The following is a 25,152-nucleotide window of genomic DNA, read 5'->3' as shown; positions in this document are numbered from 1 at the left end:
TGCCTCCTTTGTTGAAGACTAATTGACTGTAGGTGTGAGAGTTTATTTCTAGGTTCTCCTTTCTGTCCCACTGGTGTCTGTATGTCTGTTTTTGTGCCAGTACCATGCAGTTTTAATTACTGTCACCTTGTAGTATTGTCCTAAATCTGGCAGGATTATGCTTCCTGCTTCGTTCTTTTTCTCAAAATTGTTTTGGCAATTTTGAGTCTTTCCTGGTTCCATATAAGTTTTAGGGTTCTTTGTTCCAGGTCTGTGAAAAATGTCATGGGTAATTTGATATGAATGACATTAATTCTGTAGATTACTTTGGGTAGTAGAGCTCACATAATTTAAATGTTACAGAGTTGAGATTTAAGTCAGATCTAGCTCAAAGCCTGTGCATGTACTGCACTGTCATATACTGTCCATGTTGTCTTGAATTATCTTTTTTGTACTTCTTTCCTTTACAAACTTTCCTCTACTGACTTACCATATGTTATTTGAAACAAAGAACCAGTCTTAGAGATGACAAAAGTTGTCCTCAGTGAGATCATAGTTTGATGATGAGAATCTTGCTTTTGTACTTATCATCTGAGCCAAATGGAAAATGAATTAAGTGCTTTCACACAGAGCAGAAATGTTAACTAAACTGTTATAAACTAAAACTGCATATTCTTGTGGAATGTTAATCCATAGAAATTGAAACAGATATCCTGAGGGAATCAAGCTCAATTAATGATGCACCCTGAGCCAAACATGCCCACATGTTTAAAAATTTTTAACTTATTTGCTTATTATTAAAAAATGATGTAGCATAGCCTTCCTAAGCAGCACCTTCATTTTGCACCATTTTGCACTGTGTTTGACCATGGGCACCTTTATAAACAGATTCTTTTATCTCGTCTAAGACTACAGATACAGAAAATGCCAAATTAGAAATGTCAGAGTTAAAAAGAAAAGAAATGTCATAGTAATATTGGACAGTAATATAATTTGACTTATTTGTGTTTTAGAATTTAATGGAGAAGCAAAAACATGAACCAGTTTTTTTTGACTTAATGAAATACGTATTTTTACAGGATTGGCTACTATGTCAGAATGGATGTATTTGAAACAGGTCTATGGAATTTCACTGAAAAGTGCAGTTATTATTTAATCAAGTTGCAAATATTTGAAACTTTGCTTTAACTAGGAAAATTCTCATTAGATATGTGTTCCCACACATGTGAGATGCTGGCTTTGTGCCCTTGTCTTGGTTGACAAATGAGCCTTGATGTTTCTAGCCACCAGCTTCAGAGAATTCTGTGGTTTAGATTTTTGCCCCACCTAGGTTGCTGTCCGCATAGCTCTGTTAACTTCTCTCCTGCTTGTTCTGTTTGGCAGAGACTGCAGTGGTAGCTTGTTGCCAAAGAGGTTAAAACAGAACGCTCAGTTTTGTATAGAATACTCAGGTCTGTGAGAAGTCGAGGTGTCTTTTTTTTTTTTTTCCATTTCCGTCTGTTTTCAGCTTTGACTTAAGTTTAAAATTTCATATTCTGATATCTAAATGTAGTTATGTTAAATGCTTTTTGTGACATTAAAAATAGAGATGGGAAAAACAAGTCTCTTCAAATTTGAGCCGTGGAAGTTCAGTGGCGTGTCTGGGCTTTGTTGTCAGACAACTGATGGATTTTCATGCTTCTGGAGTTAATGAAGCACCAAGATCCCTGTCCCCATCAGTCACTTCAGGTGTCGTCCTTAGACTGAAAGCAGGGTGCAGCTTCATCTTTTGCTGTGTTCCATCACTTTAAGCATACAGACTTTCCATTTCCCTTTTAGCAGCAAACTTTGTCTATATCTATCCTATATATATTTTTTCTTTCTCAGTAAAAACACACCTTTGCCTTCTTGACCAAGGCCAATTCTTCCATCTGTTCTTAGTTTCTTCTAACTTTTATCAGTTATACTCCCTTTCAATATCTCCAATGCTTGGTCCTTCCCCAGCTTCTTTCTCTAGGCCTGGAGTATATTGCTGACTTTAGGAGACTTTGGTGTGGGAATCACATAGAATATTTTCTGTTTTTAAAAAATAGAATTCATGATTAGCTAAAATGAATCAGTATATTAATATTTTACAGCAGTGTCTGGTGAATCAAATATAGTTTTTGGAAACTCTGATTGTTAATAATCTAAATTTTTCTTACCTTTCTCTTGCTATTTTTAGGCCCGGCTGTGGTCCCTCCCCAGTATTACGGAGTTACTCCCTGGGGAGTCTACCCTGCCAGTCTTTTCCAGCAGCAAGCCGCCGCCGCTGCTGCAGCAACAAATTCTGCTAATCAGCAGACCACCCCACAGGCTCAGCAAGGGCAGCAGCAGGTAAATGTCAACAAAACTTACCCCACCTAAGTGTGAATCTTAGTTATTGTGTATAATTTAACAGTAATGTTGTTCCTGATAGAGAAACTGTGAGTGGTGAGTGAGTGAGTTCCCTCGTGTGGTATATGAGTTCAGACAGACTCGCCTGTGCTTTACTGAATGCCTTTTATGTATCTGTTCTTTGGTCAGCATGACGAAGTGAGATCATGGTATGACATACCATGTGATACTGCTTAAGAGGATTTTCCAGTTTAGTGATGGTGAAGTTTTCTTGCTTTGATACTTTGGTTACTTTCTAAGCACCATTCTCAGATCACTTCTGGCTCTCTTTAAGTAGTTTGCTACCAAAGGGAAGGTACTAGTTCTTCAGATTGCTTATTTATGGCATCCGTTTTATTAAAAAAAAATTGAAGTATGGTTGTTTTACAGTGTTGTATTAGTTTCAGATGTATATCAAAGTGATTCAGTTATACATCCATATATACACATACACATATATATTTATATATTCTTTCTCAAATCCTTTTTCATTATAGGTTATTACAAGATATTGAAAATAGTTCCCTGTGTTATCAGTAGGTCCTTGATTGTCTATTTTATGTGTAGTAACATCTATTGAATTGGACATAAATCTTAAACCTATTTATATCTTTTTTAACTTAGAGTAAGCTTTTTAACCTAGATGAGAAAAGGAATAGTTAATTGCAAAACCAAGTGTCTTTTTATATTAGGCTGTTTTCTCTTGCTTGCTAGAATAATACCTATTTATTTCTGAAAGTTATGGTGAATTGAATTACTTGAAGGGAAAAATAAATCCCTTAAATTCTTGTGTCAGAAAAAAACCAGTATAAATGTTTGGTGTCTGTCATTCTAGTCTTACTATTTAATTAATTTCTTATAAAATTGGGATTATGCTGTCCACACAGCTTTGCATCTTGTTATTATACTCTTCCCTGTTATTTATTGTTTTTAAATCCATCAAAGAGTGCCTCATTCTTTATTTTGACCAGTCCATTATTATTTGTTATATTTATGTAACTGCTGCTATAACTTAGTACTATATTGGTGTTACAAATAAGCTTAATATCCTTTGCATAAATCCTTGATTATTTCCATGGTATAATGTCCTGGAAATGTAAATTTTTTTGAGCAAATAAAACGAGCATTTAGGCTTTTGGTAAGCATCATCAAATTAAAGCTTTTTTTTTCCTTCGTTTTGAGGAAAAACACCATGCTCATATATGTACATATGATAATGATCCAAACAAGAACTGTTTGCTTCTTATCATTCTCACTGATAAGGTGTATGTTTAATTTCTTAGATTTCACAGGTTTATAGAAAAACCAGGTCTTGAAATTCTAGCTAGTTTTGTCTGGCTCAGTATTTTTTCAGTTAGATGACTTTCTGGAAGTTAATGTGTGGTTTTCTTTACAGTAGGTACAATTCTAGTACCACTTATAGAGGGGATTCAGCATATAATTTGTTGACAGAAGAGTGACCTCTATTAATAAATTTCTTAATAGCTACTCTTTGTGGAAAGTTGGCACTTATCAGTTGATGGTCTTTGTGTTTTAACTGGCTGCCAGATCATGAATTTGGAAGACTGAAGTAATAGCCGTGTTTTCAAATCAGCTCTAGTAGACTGAATAAGAAAAATAGTAATAAGTACATCTTACTGAAATCTTTTTGTTTAAAGCTAAGTGCTCTACGTATAGTTTCTCTCATTCTAATTCTAATAAGTAGATTACATGACTTCCCAGCATAAGATTGAGGGAATGGAATTTCTGTGCCCAGGGTCACACATGTATTAAATTGTTAAGATTTGAACACAAGTGTGTAAATTCACAGTTTGTGCTATCTTCTGACCATATGATATCTAGAGTGATAGAAAACCTGAGATCTGGTCTTTGTTCTGCCACTGACTGGTTGCAACTAAGGCAAGTTGCATGACGTCTTAGCTGTAAATTGAGCGTGACAGTCAGGTGCAGTATTTCTGAGTTTTCTGTCACCAGCAATAACAGACTCTACTGTGAAAAAGTTGTTATTCAAATTATCTTTTGACAAGTATACATTTTTTAATTCCAGTGTCATTTTTGCCAATTTCTGACTTCAGATGTTTTAGAAAAATATGATTTTCCTGGTGAACTTCTTTGGTTATAGTCATTTAAATGAGAGGTTGTTTTAAAACTTTTGACCTTTTTGGCCTTTGCCTTTTATCAAAAAGCATTTGTTACTTTCTAGATATGCTAACTCTTTTCCAAATCTGATTGTTGGAGTTGACCTCTTGGCCACTCCATCTTTTTTCTGATTCCTTTTTCATTCTTTTCAAAGATTCCTTTGACACCTGATAAAAAATGTTCATTTTTTAAAAATTTCAAAATGTTTGGTGAAGAAAAAATTCTGGATATGAGGTGAACTCAGGCATGGGGTAATCTTGGTGGTGGCTTGATGCTGGGTGTTGTATCATGAGAGAGAAGTTTAGAATGGCTTTAGAAGCCTCTAAATGAGGGGAGACTGTATAGATGATGATTCTACCAAGTACGATGAACTATAGAAGGGTGAATGATTGTTAAAATATCTCCGTTGAGCATCTATCTGCTTGCTTATTAAATTTAAATGTTATATTTAAAATTACTGCCTTTGAAAAGAAACTAGAATTTAATACTTTTTGCATCATGAAAATAGTAAACTGACTTGTAGGATAGCGTTTTACAAATAGATATTCAGTCATTTTTGTTGATTTTATTCGATGTGTAAAATGTTACTTGTGAAATTTTACGTATTTGTTTCCCGGGCTTGACATTTCTTTATGAAATTAAAGTATGAATATTGGGAGCTGACTTAGAGACTTTGGTTTATCATCAAGGGTACCGCATCGATTTCTAGAGAGTTGACTGAGAGGCTGCACATTGCTGTCGTCATTGTGAAACAGAGCTCAGTGGTCTGGACTGCCCCTCTCTTCGGACACCCTGTCCATTTCCCTGTCCTGTGACTCTGTACACAGCTTCTAACAAAACAGAAGCCTAATTCATTATGCCCTATGAAAAGGATGTTTTCATTGACTTTCCTTCTTCTTTTAAAATTAAAAAAAATTTTGAACTATTAGTATTTTGCCATATCTCTGTAAATGCTGTTTACTTTTCCTTGAGTTAGAGCTCTTCTGGATTGTTGGTGAGGCATCTTCTCAGTCTTGGCCCAAACTCTCACCTGTGCAACTTCTCTTGAGTCTTCTGTCTATATAGATTGAAGCATTCCTTCTCTTATAAAGTCCATTAGAATTCTTTCAGTCACAGATAGATAAATTGCCTAATATTTTGATAGGAATTAACTATTGGTTATTGATTGTTTCCTGGTTACTAGGTTTAGTGCCTTGCAGACATTAATTTTAATACTTCCTACAAATTTGCGTGATCAGCTATTCCTCTCACTACTTCTGTGGATAAGGAAATGAGAAACTTTCGGTGGATTTAGTGTCTGTACATCTCTTTTTGCCAATATGGACAGTGTCTTTCATTTTAAATACTCATTTAATAAATATTTGATAGTAGTGTTTCTCTGTACATGGACTCTTGATTACATGTGTAGCTTTTATAAATAGCAAAGTGATAATGAAAATGATCTGATAAGAATTTCACGTTTGAAAACTTTGCAAAATGCATAAACTTTGGTAATTTTAGCTGTTATTGGGTTTTGTACTTTTACTTACTGTCATATATAGATCTTTTGAAATAGATTCTTAACAATGATTATCAGCATCTTATCTTTCATTAATTAAAGGAAAAGATCCTTTATCACAGTGGCAGAACAGGTATTCACTGAAATGTCAATGTTCTTGACTGATACTTACATCGATTTAGATCGCTGTCTGTGAAATTTATGAAGAAAAATAGAAACAGGTCAGACGCCTTCTACAATCAAATCTGTTGATTTCATTGGGGCTGTTTGGCCTCTGATGAATGGGAATAGTGTTATAGGGTAGAGAAAATGTTCTCATATTCCATAAAGAAAATACAACCTTTTTTATGTGTTTGGTTTTTTATTTTTTAATACAGATATTATAACTTGGTGATGTGGGTAAATTATTCCTGTTTATCATATCTAAACCTCTCATCCACTCTAGCATAATTTTTTTCACTCTCTTTTGATTATTATAGGGTTACTGTCTAGCTCCTATTCGCTGGAATAAAAACTCCAAGAAGATAGGAGCTTTGTGTGTCTTGCTCATTGCTTTATCCCCAATACCTGCCAGATGTTAGGCATTAAGTATTTGATTAATGACTGAATTATAACTTTTAAATGGTTTTAACTCTTATAAAGGTAATATGTTTCTTAAACTAAAAGTGGTAGAATGAAATTTCACTATATGAAATGCTGTTCATTGATTTTTTTATAAAATCCTAACATCCATGTCACATAAAAACATGATTGGAAAAATGGTTTACAATCATCAGTTTTTAAAGTTGATTTAACTTAAGCACGTGTTGGGTCTTAGATGTTTCCAGTTAAGAAAACGTTGGTTTGTTTGTCTCCCAGGTTCTCCGTGGAGGAGCCAGCCAGCGTCCTTTGACGCCAAATCAGAACCAGCAGGGACAGCAAGCCGATCCACTGGTGGCAGCTGCAGCGGTGAATTCTGCCCTTGCGTTTGGACAAGGACTGGCTGCGGGCATGCCAGGTGAGGCTGCATTGTGTCCCTCGTCACGGAGGGGGCAGAAGTCTGCTTCTTGTGGGGAGGTTCAGAGGAGGATGGCAGTACTTTGGATCTGCTTAGGCTTGTCATCATTTGGGGACTGGCGAGGATGACATACACTTGCCCTCACTTAGACCATAGTTCGTTGATGAGAGCACCTAGTATTCTGAGCCAGTCATAATCTTACATGTTGGAAATATGTGAACCTCCACACATAGCTTGGGTTATCCCGTTTTCCTTTGGTGGTAGTCTGTTTTCTCCCTCAGTGTTAAGAATGAAAGGAGTGGCCAGGTTGCCTCAGCATCACTCCAAGGCTGATACTTGTGAACAGTATTATTAGGAAGACATTCCTAGTATTCTTTGATCATGTTCCCCTTACATTTCTAGAATTTCTCCCAAACCAACAGTAGAGGTGCTTTGTGCTGTCTACCTGTGATTGATATGTATGCTGAATACATGTTATTCTTAGCTTACTGTCTCCTGGTCTTATTCTTTGCATGGATTGCCTGTAGTTTGAGGTTTTGCCTTTTAAACAAGTCCTTCTGAGACCTCAGTATAAGTTATGGATTCTTACTGACCCTGGCATATAGCTAGATCAGCTTATCTATTTATGAATTCACTAAGTAACTTGAACTTAGATCATGCATGTTGTTAGTTACTAAGCATTTATGTTTTATTATGAAGTCAACTGTAATTAATCTTATGACTCAATAGCATTTGAAGATTCTGTCTCAGACTTTTGAAAGAACCTGTTAATGGAAGCTTGTCTAGAGTTTCCCTGATAACTTGCAGTATATTTGTGTTTAGATTATGTGATACGAATTGTATAGTCAAGAAAACATAAAATAGTTGTCAGTGTATGGTTGCTGGTGATAACCATGGTTAGCACTTTGAAGAGTACAGTTGTTCCCTGTCCCACTAAATCCCCTTTCTAACACTTGGTGTATAATAAATAACACTACCCCCTACTGTGCCATGTAGCATGCTACCTCTTTCACACTCATTTTTTAATCTTTGTAAGAACTTTGTGAGTCAGGTATTATTATTAACCTTACGAGGATACTACCTAGATTCTCAGGGTTATGCTGTTAACTTAAGTGGTCAAGCCAGGATATAAACCTAGGTGTTTCTGTCCCTAGTGCTGAGTTTGTAACTATTTACAGTATGCTGGTATCCAGGAAACATTTGTTAGTTTCATATATACTTATCTGTCATCTTAATATTCTCAGGTTATCCAGTCTTGGCTCCTGCTGCTTACTATGACCAAACCGGTGCCCTTGTGGTGAATGCAGGAGCGAGAAATGGTCTTGGAGCTCCTGTTCGACTTGTAGCTCCCGCCCCAGTCATCATTAGTTCCTCAGCTGCACAAGCAGGTGAGCTTATGTCTTAGTGGATTCACTCAGATTTAAAAGGGAGAATGGATGATATTCTTAAAACTCTGTTGAAAGGTACTTTGACAATTCTCAGAGTAAGAATTCTGTCCTGTAATTTTTCAAAGAGAAAGAGTCAGAAGTGGCAAGTGACCTTGATAGATTCTGATTCTGTTGACAGTGTGTACCAGCTAGTTAGCAGCAAGGACCTGCTCTGCTGTGAGCATAGGAAGTTGGATTACTCACACAAAAGGCCACTGTTGGCAGAAGTCCAAGGCTAATTTCACAGAAATTCATATCGTTGTTTTAAGATTTGGTATTTGTTTTGTTTTTGTTTCTTGCTTATGGTGGGGGAGGGCAGCAATAGATTTTTATTTTAAGTCTTTGTATGTATGTATGTCATATATATATATATATAGTATTATTATATATTTTATAAATTTGGGAACAACAGTGGGTGTATCTAGGGGAGAGAAATATGCTTAAGTGTCCTGAGAATTGCAAGGCTTCAGTATGTGATTCTGGAGAAAATGTCCTTAATGTAGGTAATTGTAGAACTTGAAACTTTAGGAAGTAGTTGTATTTGAAATGAGTACTTTTGATACCCATATCTATCTTAAATTATAGACTCTTTATAATCTGCCCACATAGTGATCTGTCTTAAATTATAGACTCTTTATAATCTGCCCACATAGTGAACTTGGCTCCAGTGGTATTTTGACTTTGAATTGAGAGTAGAAGTAGAAAAATATTAATAGAAGCTTCAGGTGAAGGGATCAGAGACAGATTTGTATAGTTCTTTGCAAGATTTGTGTCTGTTTTGAAAAGATATGGCAGCATTAAAAGGTTTTCAAAAGGGTAACAACGCAGTTTGGAAATGTGGCCAGTCTCTTTCATAGCCATATGGTTTGCTTTCTTCTACATAGCTGTTGCAGCGGCCGCAGCTTCAGCAAATGGAGCAGCCGGTGGTCTTGCTGGAACAACAAATGGACCATTTCGCCCTTTAGGAACTCAGCAGCCCCAGCCCCAGCCCCAGCAGCAGCCCAGTAACAACCTGGCATCCAGCTCTTTCTACGGCAACAACTCTCTGAGCAGCAATTCACAGAGCAGCTCCCTCTTCTCCCAGGGCTCCGCCCAGCCTGCCAACACATCCTTGGGATTTGGAAGTAGCAGTTCTCTCGGCGCCACCCTGGGATCAGCCCTTGGAGGGTTTGGAACAGCAGGTAGAAATCAGACTGATGTGCTGAAACTAAATTTTAATTATTTTTTATAATCTTTATGCAATTACTGACAGTGCATGGAACCCTGGACAGATACCACAGGCAGATCTGGACCGAGTCCCGTGGGAACCCAGCTGTTCCACACGTCTTTGAGATAATGGACTGTTCAAATCAAGTTATACATTTGGGGCCTATTTCAGGTTTACACGCACATTGCTACTTATTTATACTCTCAGAGTCCATTTTTTTTTAAGGATTAGAAAATCTGGGGAGATTTCTGCAGACATTGGGGAGAATGTGGAGGGAAGTATACAAATGTGGATATGAAAAACCGAGGGAGGAGGACTTACCAAAAATCTTAGGGTGGTATACTCCACAACCTGCAGGTCTTAAAGAATCATGAGTTTTCTCTAGTCTTGAGAAGAATTAAGGTGGATATTATGGAAAAGTGGGAGGAAGGAAATTAGACTTAAGATATTTTAAATGTTTTAATGGGAGAAAAAAAGTGGGAAAGTAGTAAGGAAAATGATGGAATAATTTCAGTGTTTGTAAGACAATGTGATCAAAACAGAAGGGTTTATTTGATAGACAGTATCTTAAATTGGAATTGGGGGCTAGTAATATCTGTTGATTGAACCCTTTGAGAAACCAGGCTTTTACATGTAAGTCTTGTGTAGTGGGGCAATACCCCCTTCACAAATCTTTTTTCTACTCCATTTTTCTACCAGAACCTTTGGGTTGATGAAAGGCATTCTTTCTAGCCCATTTTCTTTCACCTTTCCCATAACTTGTGTGGCCATCAGAGGATTTTAACCCACCCCTATCCCCATAATATGAGACACAAAAGGAAGGAGACTTTAACATACGTGTGATGGTTTGAAAAAAACGTTTCATGCTAACCTGAGCCATGTCCTCTTTATTACTTTACCTGCCCCTAGAACTGCCACATGAACAGTTAGGCTGTCTCTGCTGACAAATTTGCGGTGGTAAGGAGTCTGGATCAAAGTGTTAGGAACAGGTCACTGGGCTTGTTCTTCGAAGAACAGGCCTGTTCTTATCTGCATTGTTTTAATTCCATTTTAGTTGCAAACTCCAACACTGGCAGTGGCTCCCGCCGTGACTCCCTGACTGGCAGCAGTGACCTTTATAAGAGGACATCGAGCAGCTTGACCCCCATTGGACACAGTTTTTATAACGGCCTTAGCTTTTCCTCCTCTCCTGGACCCGTGGGCATGCCTCTCCCTAGTCAGGGACCAGGACATTCACAGACACCACCTCCTTCCCTCTCTTCACATGGATCCTCTTCAAGCTTAAACCTGGGTAAGAACCATTACTCTACACCACCTTGAACTCTAGAAATCTCTTGCCACTGATGACATTAGAAGTACTTTGCATAAGCAAAGGACGATCCCTTCATCCTAGAGGTGTCCTGGGTGTTCTTTGCCTTCCTAAAGTGCCTCATGTTATTTAGGCTATACCTCGGCAGCACAGCAGTTTGGAATTTATCCAAGTTTGGGTGCATCCCATGTAAATTCACTTCAGCTTTAGTATGAACATCTTTGGCTGTTCTTTGGCTGCATGTGAGAATCTTTCAGTATACAGTACAGATTCCTTTTAATTAAGCTGGAAAAGAGAGACAAAGAGTGTATTAACCTAGTAACACTACTGAAATAGCACCACAGTTAATATTTAGCCTTGTTTTTTAGATTCCCTTTCCTTCCCCGTGTATATGTTTAATATCTTACTTTCTCACATAAAGCATTTTGTTTTAAAATTTTTGTCAGATTCTTTAGAAAATATTTCTATGTACATTCTTAAACTACACAGGATGGTAATGAGTATAGATCCTTCCCGATTATATGTTTAGCTTATTTTGTATATGGGGTTTAAAAAAATGTTACCGTCTGAATCCTGGAAAATGACGAGGGAAAAGAGGCTTCTAAGCAGCCAGCTTTAAGAATGAAAAGAAACTTACTCTAACAATTTGGGTGGCAAAGTTTTAAATCTTTCAAGATGGAAGATGGTATACACACTCCCTTCCTCTAGTTATTTATCAAGTTTGTATTTTGAAGTGCTGATTTATTTTTTAGATGGATAAAGTTGAGGCATAGAAGTGTGGTGACCATATAATTCATCCTACAACCTAGGACACTTAAGGGAGCTAATGGGGGTGTTGTTAATAATCATCTGTGATGACAAGCCTGAATCAGGACTGTCCTGGGAAATACCACTTTGCTAGAGGATTCTGATTTTTAAATCTTCTATTTATTATTGTTTTAAGTTAAAGCTTTATTTTTTAGAGCAGTTTTAGGCTCATAATAAAATCGAGGGAAGAATATAGAGATTTCCCTTGTACTCTCTGACCTGCACATTTATAGCTTCTCCTGTTATCACCGTCCCCCACCAAAGTGGTACCTTTGTTACTGTTGATGGACCTACATTGACATATCGTTATCATCCAAAGTCCAGAGTTTACATGGATCTTTTTTTTTGTTTGTTTCTTTGTTTTTGACTAGAAAGATTATGGACTCAGAAATGAGGACTGATTAAAAATGATTAGTCCTTTTTTATTTGGAAAGACAAAGACTGAAAAATGATTATAAAAATCAAAAGTCTTGAAGGGGATAGGATAATATAGTTATTATTCTAGAACTAAGAGTGCTCTCTGAGTTTGAGAAATGAGTTCTAAGGCAAAACTATGTATGTATGTATATAGACATGTGAGAGTGTGTGTGTGTATCCTGAGGTTTTACATGATAAGAACTATAGTTATGAAACTGTCTCATGTTATACATGGACATTACTTTAGAAAAGTTTTGGGGACGTTACAGATTGCTAGGTCCATATTGGATAAATAAGGAATAGGGTATATTGTACAACAGTGTCTCTTTGTGACAGGAGGCCTGGCTTTAAGGAATGAGGGTTAATGCAAACTTATAAGGAGAAGATGAAAGCCCCAGCTTAGTATGTAGATGGAAGGTATTAACATTTATTGAATAGTTATTACCAGCTACTGTTAACAGTTTTGGGTGCTGTGCATACCATTCTGAAGATATGGTATTATGCCTTTGATACAGATGTGAGGAAACTGACTTGCTTAGGTCTTCTCATATCTGAACAGACTCCAAAGCAGCATCAGGGTATATCCTACCATGTAATGTGCCAGAATATCTTTTAAACCATTGCGTTATCAGGGTCAGAACTCTTATCCTTTAATTCCTTGGTTTAAACATTTAAACTGTATCAGCATATACTTAACAGTAAACAAATGAAATCTACAATAAGTTTTTTTTGTAAACAGCCAGATAGGAGGTATCTTAGGCTTGTCAGTCAGTCTCTATAGTCAATATTCAACTCTGCTATAGAAGCACAGAAGTAGCCACAGACAAAATGTAAATAAACGTGCAGCTATCTTTCAATAAAACTTCATTTACAAAAATAGATGGCAGGCCAGATTTGTCCTGTGGACTGTATCAGCCTCTGAACGAAACGCTATGGCTCTAGGTGTTTGAAAATGGAGCTGGAAACATTACTTGCATGCGTGGTGCCTTTCCTCTTTCCAATATATCAGCAATTTAATAAAATACATCCTTCTCCTTAATTTTTGATTCCCCTGTGAAGAAGGAACGAACTATTGGTGTGAGCTATTTATTTTAATGACTCTTGCTGTCTGCCTAGTTTTATTTTTGACATATCTTCCCTTTAAAAATATTTTACTTTGTATAAGCATTTTAGATGTATGTATTTCCATTGGACTGCCTTTTTTGCATGTGCGATGTTTAATCATACATGCCACTCTTGAGGAATTTTGTGTCTTGATTGGTGGTGCTTTGCCTCACTTCAGTCTATTTCCTTGAGGAAAAGGTTCTTGTATGCTTTAGTTTTAACCATTATAAAATAATCACCGCAAGAAGTCTGTTTACCATCTGTCACCAAGGAAATGTAACTTTTTTTTACCAAATATATATTGGGCCATTCCTAATGTAGTTTTTACTATTAATACTATACTGCTGCCACCAACTATCAGTTCTCAGGTCACTAACAACCATAGTAAGTAAGCATTCATTCATTGTGTTAAGTACTCAGATGACTCTATACAGGGAAACTTAAACTCAGCATGGTTTAATGACTTTTGTGATACCCCATAGCTATATAAGTGTTTGAATGCACACTCCAGCTTGTATCTCTGTTATCCCAGTGTGGATCTTTTCTCAATGTTATCATATATTTTCACACTTCCTCCCAATAGACAGACATGTGTTAGGATACTCTGAAAAAAAATCACTGCCTGTAGTAATTATGTTCCCCTTTGTTTATTCAACATTCACATGTCAAGTACCTACTATAGATTCTTCAGTGTTTTTTTCCACACCTGTTTTAAAGATCAGATTTCTATTTTTAAAAACAATTTATTTTAAAAAGTATCTGTTTATTTATTTGGCTGTCCTGGGTTTTAGTTGTGGCATGCAGGATCTCTGATCTTTGATGTGGCATGGGGATTCTTTAATTGCTGCATGTAGGATCTAGTTCCCTGACGTCCCTTGCGATTGGAATCATGGAGTCTTAGCCACCGTACCACCAGGGTAGTCCCCCCAAAACAGCTTTATTGAGTTGTATATTGCATATTTTGAAATCCACTCCTTTCAAGCATGTAATTCAATTATTTTTAGTAACTTTCTATATTGTGCAATCTTTAGCATAAATCAGTTTGGTAATATTTTCATCCCTTCTGTAAGATTTTTCTTAGTCATTTATGTTAATCCCCATTCACACCCTTGAATATGTGCGTGCACATGCGCGAAGTCACTTCAGTCATGTCTGCCTCTTTGCGACCCTGTTTTCGCCCACCAGGCTCCTCTGTTCATGAGATTCTCTAGGCAAGAATACTAGAGTGGGTTGCCGTGCCTCTTCCAGGTGATTTTCCCGACCTAAGGATCCAACTTTCCTCTCCTACGCCTCCTGCATTGCAGGTGGATTGTATACTGCTGAGCCAGCAGGGAAGCCCATTCACACCCTTAGCCCCAGTCAGACATGGATGTACTTTCTGTTTGTGTTCTTTTTTTGCATGTGGGGGTGGAGATGTGTGTGCTTCAGGGCTCAGGGATTCTTAGTTACCCTACTTGGAATGGAACCCAGTGCCCTCTGCAGTGAAACTGCAGAGCCCTAACCACTGGACTGCCAGGGAATTTCCTACTTCCTGTTTTTAAATTTGCCTTTTCTGAACATTTGATATAAATGGAACTATACAGTATGTGACCTCTTTTGCTTGACTTTTTTTTTTCTTCAGAGGTTTTTGAGATTTTATTCATGATATAGTACGTGTCAGTAGTTTATTCCTTTTTTTTTTTGGCTGAATTATCCTGTTTTCTGGATAATGCTACATTTTGTCTAACTTTTCACAATTGAAGGATGTTTGTTGTTTACAGTTTTTGGCTATTAGATGTTTTCCTGTAGAAACATGTTTTCACTTCTCTGGAAGTAGAATTACTGAATGTAAAAGTTTTATGTTAAATTTTGGAGAAATTCAAACTTTTCCAATTTCATCATTTACATTCCCACCAGCAGTGTTCGAGGATTCCAATTTCTCTACATCCTTGCCAACATTTGTTCTTATTTTTCTTACATAACATCACCATTCTAGTGGGCATGAAATAGTTATGTCATTGTGGTTTTAATTTGCATTTCCCTAATGACAGTAATGTATAGCATCTTTTTATGTGCTTATTACCATTCATGTATCTTTGGTGAAATGTCCACTCATTTTTTGGGCCCAGTTTTGGATGTGCATTGTTTGTCTTATTCCATGGAATTGTAAGGGTTCTTTGTATATTCTGGATGTGTGCTAATAAGTTGCTTCAGTCATGCCCAACTCTTTGTGACACTATGGACCCACCAGGCTCTTCTGTCCATGGGATTTTCCCGGCAAGAATACTGGAGTGGGTTGCCTTGCCCTGCTTCAGAGGATTTCTCCAACGCAGGGATTGAACACGCATCTCTTAGGTCTCCTGCATTGGCAGGCAGATTCTTCACCAGTGCACCGTCTGAGAAGCCCTGTATTCTGGAATCAAGTCCTTTATCAGACTTTATGTATATGTGTTTTGCATGTACATAGTCTCTGGTCTTTTGCTTGTCTTTTTAAATGGTTGTTTTTGAAGTGCAGTAACTTTAAATTTTTTAAAAATAGTTTTAATTTTGATGAGGTCCAGTTTATCATGCTTTATGGTATAGAAATCTTTGCCTAACTCAAGGTCTTAAAGATGTTCTCCTATGTTTTGTTCTAAAATTTTTGTTTTTTTAGCTCTTAAAGTCTTTGGTCCGTTTTGAGTTAGTTTTGTGTATTGCACGAGGTAGGTGATTGTTCATCTTTGCGTACACTGTTTTTCCCCAGCAAAGTTTTGAAATTTTTAGTGTGCAGGTCTTTACATGCTTTTTGAGATGAGATGGCTGGATGGCATCACCGACTCTGTGGACATGAATTTGGGTGAACTCCGGGAGTTGGTGATGGACAGGGAGGCCTGGCGTGCTGTGATTCATGGGGTCGCAAAGAGTTGGACACTACTGAGTGATTGAATTGAACTGAACCTGTAGTAATCTCAGATTGTTAACTAGTCATGTGTGTGCCTTCAGACACTTCTCTGTTCTAAATGGAAATGTAGCATTTTGTGATTGATTACCTAGTTCTCTGAAAGTGACTTGTCATCTGTAAAACTAACCGAGTGAAAGTTAACACAGTTTGGATTTAGCATTATGCACTAAAGACAATTATTCTTAGGCTTACTTTCATGAAAGGTTGCTTGGTTATGGTATTAAGGAGTGGTTTGAGGAGAACTACTTTGTAAACATTTTTGTGAGCAGCACTGCCTCTGCCTGTGTTAAATTCAGAACCAGATGTTGAGCGCCTTGGGAAGTTTTCTTTAAAAGGCAAAGAGAGCAGGGTTTTGCCCATTAGTCATCTACTAAATCTCTGAGTACAGAAAACAAAACCAGATGAATGAAAACATTCCATGTAGCGAGAAGATGGGATCCTAGACGGCCGGAATACTAGAAAACCCTTTGGATAAAGTAACTGAAGCACTTCTTAATTTAGCATGGTACTTTTAATCTGTATGTGTGTATTTTTAAAGTTAGTTTCTTGTAGACGGCATATGTTGAATTTCATTTTTTGACCCACTCTGACAGTCTCTTTAATTGGTACATTTAGACCATTGACAAAGTGATTATTGATATAGTTGGATTAATGTTTACCATATTTGTTTTCTATTTTTTTGTTTCTATGTTTGTCTTTCTTTTTCTGCCAATTGTGGGTTTAAAAAAAAATTATTTGGCTACATGGAATCTTTAGTTGTGGCATGTGGGATCTAGTTACCTGACTAGGGGTTGAACCCAAGCACCCTGCATTGGGAATGTGGAATCTTAGCCACTGGACCACCAGGAAGTCCCTGCCTCTTGTGGTTTTAATTGAGCATTTTTTATGATTCCATTGTATTTCCTTTCTTAGCCTATCAGACTACTTCCTTTTTTTTTTCCCCCAAATTTTTCAGTGGTTTGACTAGGATCATTATACATTTACAGTTAACTGAGGTCCACTTTCAAATAAGGCCATAAAAGGACTTTATAATCACAGAATAATCTTAACCTTTATCTGCTATCCCTTGTGTAATTACTGTCATTCATTTCACCTGTATAAAAAGCATACGTGTATGTATATATGTATGTGTATGATATAGACATAAGCATACATAATTGAATACATTGTTGCTGTTATTGGAGCAAACTGTTGTCTGTCAGATCAGTTAAGAATAAGAGAAAATTTTCTCTTTTTGAGCTTCTTCCTTTCTTTATATGGATCAGTTTGTGGCCTGTGTTATTTATACTTCTTTCTGAAGAATGCTTTTGACATTTTTTGCAAGGCACATCTGTTGGCAACAAATGCCATCAATTTTTGTTTGCTGAGAAAGTCTTTATTTCTCCTTCACTTGTGAAGGATAATTTTGCAGGGTATGGAATTCTAGGTTGGTGGGTTTCTTTTCCTTCAAAACTTAGTCTTCTCTCTTCTTGCTTGCATGCTTTTTGAGGAGAAGTCAGATGTAATTCTTACCTTTGCTCCTCTGTAAGTAAGACTTTTTTGCTCCTGTGGCTTCTTTCAGTATTTTTCTTTATCTTTGATTTTATGTAATTTGAAAATGATGGTTGGGAGGTATAATTTTTGCTTTCTTTTCCTGCTTGGTGTTCCCTGTGCTTCCTGGACCTGCAGTTTGGTGTCTGACGTTGATTTAGATAACCCTTAGTCATTATAGACTCAGATGTCCTCTCTGTCCCTTTCTCTCTTTCTTCTCCTTCGGATAGCCCCACTATGTGTATGTTCCCGTTTTTGTAGTTGCCCCACAATCCTTGGGTATTCTGTTCTGTTTGAGTCTTTGTTCTCTTTCCATTTTGATTTTTGAGGATTCTATTGATAGATCCTCTAGCTTAGAGATTCTTTCTTCATCTGTAGTCAGTCTGCTTATAAACCCATCAAAGGTGTTCTTCATTTTGGTTACAATATTTTTTATCTCTAGCATTTCTTCTTGGTTCTTTCTCAGGATTTCCATCTCTCTGCTTACATTGCCCATCTCTTCCTGTGTGCTGTATATTTTAGGGCCCTTAGCATAGTAATTGTAATTGTTTTAAATTCCCATTCTGAAAATTTCAGTACCTTCTCATATATGTTTCTTGTGTGTGCCCTTACTCTTCAGATTTTTTTTTGCCTTTTGCTGTGCCTTGATAGCCATGCCTGATGTATCAAGCGAAAGGAAATGCCATAGTAGGTTTTAGTAATGTGATGGTGAAGTGTGAGGGGAGGAAGAGTGTTCTATAGACTACGATTAGGTCTCACTGTGTCAGTGAGCCTATATTTCTGGACCGTCAACTTCACAAATGTTTCTTAGTCTTTTTCCTTCTCCCTTTATTGGGACAGGATAGTTTGAGTAGGCTAGAGTTGCGTATTTCAGAGTTGTCAATCCTTGATAGTTTGTTGGTTACATACAGTTCAGGATTTCCTAGTCTGGTACTGGTTTGGGCAGTGTGTCTATTTGAGTCTGTGGTCAGGTGAGCCGTGGTGACCCGTATGTCTGTTTCTCCGATCTTGGCGGCAGTGGTTTTCTCTATTTTCACCTCTTTTATGGATCCAAGAAGAATTTTTGGTTTTTCAGACTGCTTAGTTTTTTGCTTGTTGTTAGGGTGAAGTGGTGACTTCCACATTCCTTACATGTGAAGCAGGAAACCTACATATACACAAAACATTTAAGCTGTTGATCTCTGTGGAGATATCATAGGACACAGCTCTATGAAATCCACCACCATCAAAATATTACTGAAAACTTTGTGGAATCATTAGGAGGCTCCCTTAGAGGGCCTGAATGAAATGTTCTTTTTAAAACAGGTGTTAAATACTCTCAAAGGCCACCTCCAAGGGATGAAAGTTTGGGCATAAGTGCATGTAGGTGTGTAAACTATAGTGAACTAGAAGACGCCTTTATGTATCTATAAAGAAACTGCAGTCAACAAGTAATGATGGTCTACTCTTTGCCGGATACCTTTTCAAAAACAACAGGAAACCACATTTTTTAAGCAGAAGTTTTAACTATTGGCTTAATGTTTAAAGAAAATTATTTGGCCTGAGCAGAATATTCCTATTAACTGTTAGTTTGCCATTTATAATATAGTACCTAGAGAAACTTTTTTTTCAGATTTGTATACTTCCTTTCTCAATAATAACAGCTGTGTGTGTATATATATGTGTGTGCTTGTGTATCCTGTCTGGCATCCAAGGATACCAGAGCCAAAAATCAAAACTTCAGGGCAGATGTATAAATCTGCCCATTATTCACTCCAACCCTTTATGTTGTGGATTAGTCAGTATGCTCTTAGCCACAGTAACAGAAAATCCAGCTGATAATGGCTTAAACAATAAGTGCATTTGTTGGCTTGTGTAACTGAAGTAGAGAAGTAGGGCAGTGCTCAGGGTTGGTTCCTGCAATTCAGCCTTGAAACCAAGGATCTGGCTTCCTTCCATGTTAATTTGGATGTTTCTCGGGTCTTTTAGGAGTTTGGTTGTATTTTTGTTGATTTGTTACTTTTCACTAAGTGCCTTTGTTAGTGACCAGGTTCTTAAAATACCTTTGTTTCAAAACCTTGTGCATTCATGCCATGCCTTCTTCTTCAGCACCTTACTTGGTATTGTCACACTCTTCCAGTACTGCTCACCTGTCTGATTACTTCCTCTTTGCCTGTTTGTCTCCTTTCTCAGACTGGGGAAAAAAAGAATTATTTTTGAAATGGAATAAAAAGCAGCCATATGGCTACTGTTCTTTTTTCTTACAAACCTCCTGTCTTCCTTTGCTGAAAGAAATGTTTTCCTTTTGGATTAAGAAATATTACGGAATTTTGACAAGAATAACAATGTCCTTTAGAAAACGAAAACTGTATAACTGTATCTGAAAAGGAGTATTGTGTGGTTGGTTGCAAAGCTGTAACTCTGGAGTTAAGAATTCTGTGATAAATTCTGGCCATGGTGAATTTGAGTTTTGTATCTTTGGAGAGGCATTTCATATCTTTGGGCCTTAATTTTCTGTTACTTATACGGGATTTTTAAAACTCCCTTTTCCGTAATGCCAGTAAGAATTTGATAGAAAGTGGATATGAAATACTGCTAGCATAGAGGCTGGCATAGGACAAATGCTCAGTAAGTCGTTTTTATTTAATTATTTAAAAATGTGAGCCATTTCCTTTTGGTTCCATAGTTTTCACTGAGACCCAGACCTTTGAAACTGGGCCCTAGAATTCTGTGGAGAAATCCAAGCTGAGTATCCTTTTGTAGCTACCACTGAACTCCAGACTAAACTGTCATTAAAACTCTGTAGGTAACAGGCAGTTCATGGTGGGTGACTTCTCTCATGGTTCCTGGGTTGTTATTCATCTGCTCTCTTTGTGGTTTAAATGGTATTTCTTACCTACTTTGCAATGTAGGAATGGGGGAAGAACCAAAAAAAAAAAAAGGCTTCACGTCCTTTTTATAGTACAATCTAAAGTTAAAACAAACAAACAAACAAAAAAAGCCAGTATTGTAAAAAAAAAAAAACAAGGAAAACAGATACTCATAATTACCTCTTGATAGACTTTTCAGTTTTTCCTCTATTTTTTCTGTCTGGGGATTCATAGTGATTATTTCTTTGTCAGCAGTCAAGATGGCAGTATTAGTGGCCTGAAAGTTGTTGCTACTGCAATTACTTCAGGCTCTGTTCCAGTAGGAGTTAGAAGCTGTCCATTCCTGATGAAGAACTTGAAAGCCTTCCATTTCAAAGTATATATCCTTTTTTTTTTCCCCTGTCCCTTATGTCTAATTGTTGGCCTGCATTGCCTTAGTGATTTTCATACTTTTATTTACTGGCAAAACCATGCCTTCAAAACTTTTTTGGGGGACCCACTGTATAAAACAGACTAACCTGGGTACCCCATTTTTTTTTTTTTTTAAGAAAGGGTTTCAGATGGGAGTGGGGATTATTCACTGATAGCAGGAATCTCCACAGAGATGGGAGTGGAAAACCACTCTTGTCTCTGCAGTTTGTCTTTTCTGATCCTGGTTCACACAGCAGGAACGTTCCTCCTCATTTCACTTATTACGAAGGGACTCACTAACCCTTGCTCCATTATCGCTAGCAGTGTCCTATCAGTGTTTAATAGCACTCTCCTCTCAATTTTTGTGCAGAAGTTTTCTTCCAACTTGGTGAGTTGGCCTGATAAAAATCATGGCACTAATAGAATTAAGTCTTAACACAAAAGCAACAGATTTGGAAAGAAATCAGAGGTGATACAAGATTTCATGTATGGGATGCTTTTTCTTCTCTTGAACAAAATGAGAATGAGTCTTGAGTTCTCCTGTTCTGTAACCAACAGGAGGACTCACAAATGGCAGTGGAAGATACATCTCTGCTGCTCCAGGCGCTGAAGCCAAGTACCGCAGCGCAAGCAGTGCCTCCAGCCTCTTCAGCCCCAGCAGCACCCTTTTTTCCTCCTCCCGTTTGCGATACGGAATGTCTGATGTCATGCCCTCTGGCAGGAGCAGGCTTTTGGAAGATTTTCGAAATAACCGATATCCTAATTTACAATTGCGGGAGATTGCTGGGCACATAATGGAGTTTTCCCAAGACCAGCATGGTTCCAGGTGAGGACTTGGCTTTGGCACTTAAGGTAACCGAAATCTTAATGCCTTAAATTCCATGCCTCAGATAAGGTATACACTTAAGGAAATTGCTATAAAATTAATGAAATGAAATTTACCTTTTGGTATACTTCCTATTATTTATTTTAGAGGCTGTGAGAGCCATCAGATACAAAGTGATTGACAGTAGCCATTTAGTAATCTGGATCACAACAAACTGTGGAAAGTTCTTTAAGAGATGGGAATACCAGACCACCTTACCTGCCTCCTGTGAAGCCTGTATGCAGGTCAAGAAGCAACAGTTAGAACTGGACATGGAACAACAGACTGGTTCAAAATTGGGAAAGGAGCACGTCAAAGCTGTATATTGTCACCCTGCTTATTTAACTTAGATTCAGAGTACATCACACAAAATGCCAGGCTGGATGAAGCACAAGCTGGAATCAGGATTGCTGGGAGAAATATCAGCAACCTCAGATATGCAGATGACACCACCCTTATGGCAGAAAGCAAAGAGGAACTAAAGAGCCTCTTGATGAAAGCGAAAGAAGAGAGTGAAAAAGCTGGCTTAGAACTCAGCATTCAAAAAATGAAGATCATGGCATCCAGTCCCATTACTTCATGGCAAATAGATGGGGAAACAATGGAAACAGTGACAGGCTTTATTTTTGGGGGCTCCAAAATCACTCTGGATGGCAGCTGCAGCCATGAAATTAAAAGACGCTTGCTCCTTGGAAGAAAAACTATGACAAACCTAGCTTATTAAAAAGCAGAGACATTCCTTTGCTGACAAAGGTCCCTATGGTCACAGCTATGATTTTTCCAGTAGTCATGTCCAGTAGTCATGTCTGTGAGAGTTGGACCATAGAGAAAGTTGAGCGCCAAAGAATTGATGGTTTTGAACTAAGGTGTTGGAGAAGACCCTTGAGAGTCCTTTCCTTGGACTGCAAGGAGATCAAACCTGTCAATCCTAAAGGAAATCAATCCTGAATGTTCATTAAAAAGACTGATGCTGAAACTGAAGTTCCAATACATTGGCCACCTGATACGAGAACACTTTTTAGAAAAGACGCTGATGCTGGGAAGGATTAAAGGCAGGAGGAGAAGGGGATGACAGAGGAGGAGGTGGTTAGATGGCATCACTGACTTGATGGACATGAGTTAGATCAAGCTCTAGGAGATGGTGAAGGATAGAGAAGCCTGGCCTGCTGCAGTCCATGGGGTCTCAAAGAGTTGGACACGACTGAGCGACTGAACAATAATCTGGATCACATGCTGAAACAAGCCTTTTTACCTTTCTGAAAGATTAGCCTGGTGTTCCTTTGTTCATGAGACCTCAGAGAATGTCTACAGTTCAAGAAAAACAGAAATACTAACACAAAGACGTTTGTACAGTACTTGCTGCTTTAATCACTGTTAAGAATCTTTCTCTCAGAGACACTGTTCAAATGCAAGTTTGGATCCTTAGGCTCAGGAATAAGATGTTGCCACCACTTTCCTTTGTTGTTCCCTTCTGTAGAAGTAAGGGTCTGCACAGAGGTTAGAAAATGCTGTTATTTAGCTTTGGTTACTGCTCCCTGTTCCAGTGGACTTCACAGAAAGGGACCTTGGTCCTCAGGAACAGGCAGAGTTATGATGACATCATCCAGCCTTCTCTCTCCCCGTTTCTTTCTCTCCGATGATTCCACTAAAACAATTCCCAAAGAATTTGCCTCCTCTTTAAATTCTACCAGCTTGCTACTGGGTAAGGATTTTTCATATTTAAATCCTGAAGTCCAGATTAAGAGAAAAACATGGTTTTTTAAATACAGTCTTCTGAGCTAAAAAAGGCAAACTGAGTAGCTGCTACTTTAGAAAGATCCTGCACATAGATGACTACTGTTCCACACCATTAATGAATATGTACTACATATGTACTTCATATGAATGTGTGTTGAAGACTAAAATAGGGACCATGGGCTTTTAAGTTTATTGATGTGGGACTGGTTTTCTAAGAGAAAACGTCTGGCCAGGTTCTCCTGGTGTTGTGCCTCTTGCCTTCACCTTCTTCTCTTTTTCTGCCCCACTTTTCATCTCTCCCTCCATCCCACAGGGAAATACATGTCCTGTTGTAATGACATCTACTGGAACTTAAATATAATTTTAAAAGCTTGGTTAAAATAGGGGATACTTCATAGTATAACTTTTTTCCTTGTCAGTAATTCTTCAAGTAAGTGAGCTCAAGTGATTTATTTAAGTAACAGTTGTGTGTGTGCATATATGTATATGCCCACAAATACATATAGCTTCAGAACTGAAAAATTACATAAATTGAGCTAGTCTTTAGATATTTTCCAAGTCTTCCTAAAATGCTGTGATTGCCCTTTTTACTTTGTACTTCAGATTCATTCAGCTGAAACTTGAGCGTGCCACACCAGCCGAACGCCAACTTGTCTTCAATGAAATCCTTCAGGCCGCTTACCAGCTGATGGTGGATGTATTTGGAAATTACGTCATTCAGAAGTTCTTTGAAGTAAGCCTTTGTTCTTTCTGTCTTGTGCCTTTAGAGAATCTCCACAGCATTTTGATTTTCATTAGCTGTTTTTAGAATTGCAATTTCATTCCAGTCATTAAAATGAAGTGTGAATGGTCTTTTTGAAGCACGATTAAATATTTCTCCAGTTCGTTAGCAGAAGTGCATCGTTTAAATAGCCAAGCAGATAATGCTAGTGTATTTGAGAAACATACTTGTAGAACCACTCTCTTCATTTAGGATCCAGCACAATATTTCTGATTGCCAAAATAGTTTCACTGAAAGTGTCATGTTTGGAGGAAAAAATTTGTGTCAGATAATTTTAGGAGGGCCACAATAAAGTTCTGAAAAAATTTAAAAAATGGTTTCCTAGAGAATTATCTTTGAACACCAACTCTAGTGTTTTTCATCATAAACCAGTCATGAGGATTGATACATGGGTGATCCTTCAGCCTTGATTCCTTATTATTCCTATTAATGCAGATAATGTCTACTCTTGTTATCATTGTCTTTGGAAAGAATCAGTGAGATTGTTGGATTAATGTCTATTTCCTCTTCTAAACTAAAATGTCAGAAAGGCACAGTTTTTTTTTTTGTTTGTTTTGTTTTGTTTTTTTTACTGACCATTGTAGCTGTGATGTACTACACGGCCGTGGTATCAATAACCCTATTATAAAGCCAGAAAGGAGTGAAACATTGAGATGAAACATTTGGTACAGGGGTAAAATGCGGCAACTCTGCACATTACCTGTCCCTCAACAAGAGAAATTTGTAATCTTACATCTTATTTTTTTTGGTTTTTGTGAAGATTTTTAAAAAATGGCTCACT

The 25,152-nt window shown here is 37.5% G+C and overlaps 1 protein-coding gene and 1 non-coding gene across 51 annotated transcripts in view; both read left to right on the top strand.

Moving 5' to 3' along the window:
• The window catches only part of PUM1 (pumilio RNA binding family member 1), a 125,940-nt gene that overhangs the window by 82,183 nt on the left and 18,605 nt on the right, over positions 1-25,152 (top strand). For 16 of the 50 annotated variants that reach the window (XM_086333176.1, XM_086333156.1, XM_086333165.1 and 13 more), the window contains 7 exons: positions 2,183-2,334; positions 6,869-7,007; positions 8,252-8,395; positions 9,400-9,615; positions 10,696-10,932; positions 21,547-21,814; positions 24,194-24,323. In XM_086333176.1, coding sequence (XP_086189302.1) covers positions 2,183-2,334; positions 6,869-7,007; positions 8,252-8,395; positions 9,400-9,615; positions 10,696-10,932; positions 21,547-21,814; positions 24,194-24,323 — 1,286 coding nt within the window. Of the gene's footprint in view, positions 1-2,182; positions 2,335-6,868; positions 7,008-8,251; positions 8,396-9,318; positions 9,616-10,695; positions 10,933-21,546; positions 21,815-24,193; positions 24,324-25,152 lie in introns of all 50 variants that reach the window. The other 34 variants (XM_086333095.1, XM_086333084.1, XM_086333136.1 and 31 more) reach the window with 3 other exon arrangements.
• LOC147377565 (small nucleolar RNA SNORD103/SNORD85) lies at positions 7,122-7,198 on the top strand. The gene has a single exon (XR_015153880.1). It is a non-coding gene; the product is annotated as a small nucleolar RNA SNORD103/SNORD85 (small nucleolar RNA).

Source organism: Bos grunniens, chromosome 2 (genome assembly GCF_055505025.1).
Source record: "Bos grunniens cultivar Pamir isolate PY7600 chromosome 2, Bosgru_T2T1.0, whole genome shotgun sequence".
Classification (NCBI taxonomy): Eukaryota; Metazoa; Chordata; class Mammalia; order Artiodactyla; family Bovidae; genus Bos; species Bos grunniens.
This window is presented reverse-complemented; position numbering and strand designations above follow the sequence as displayed.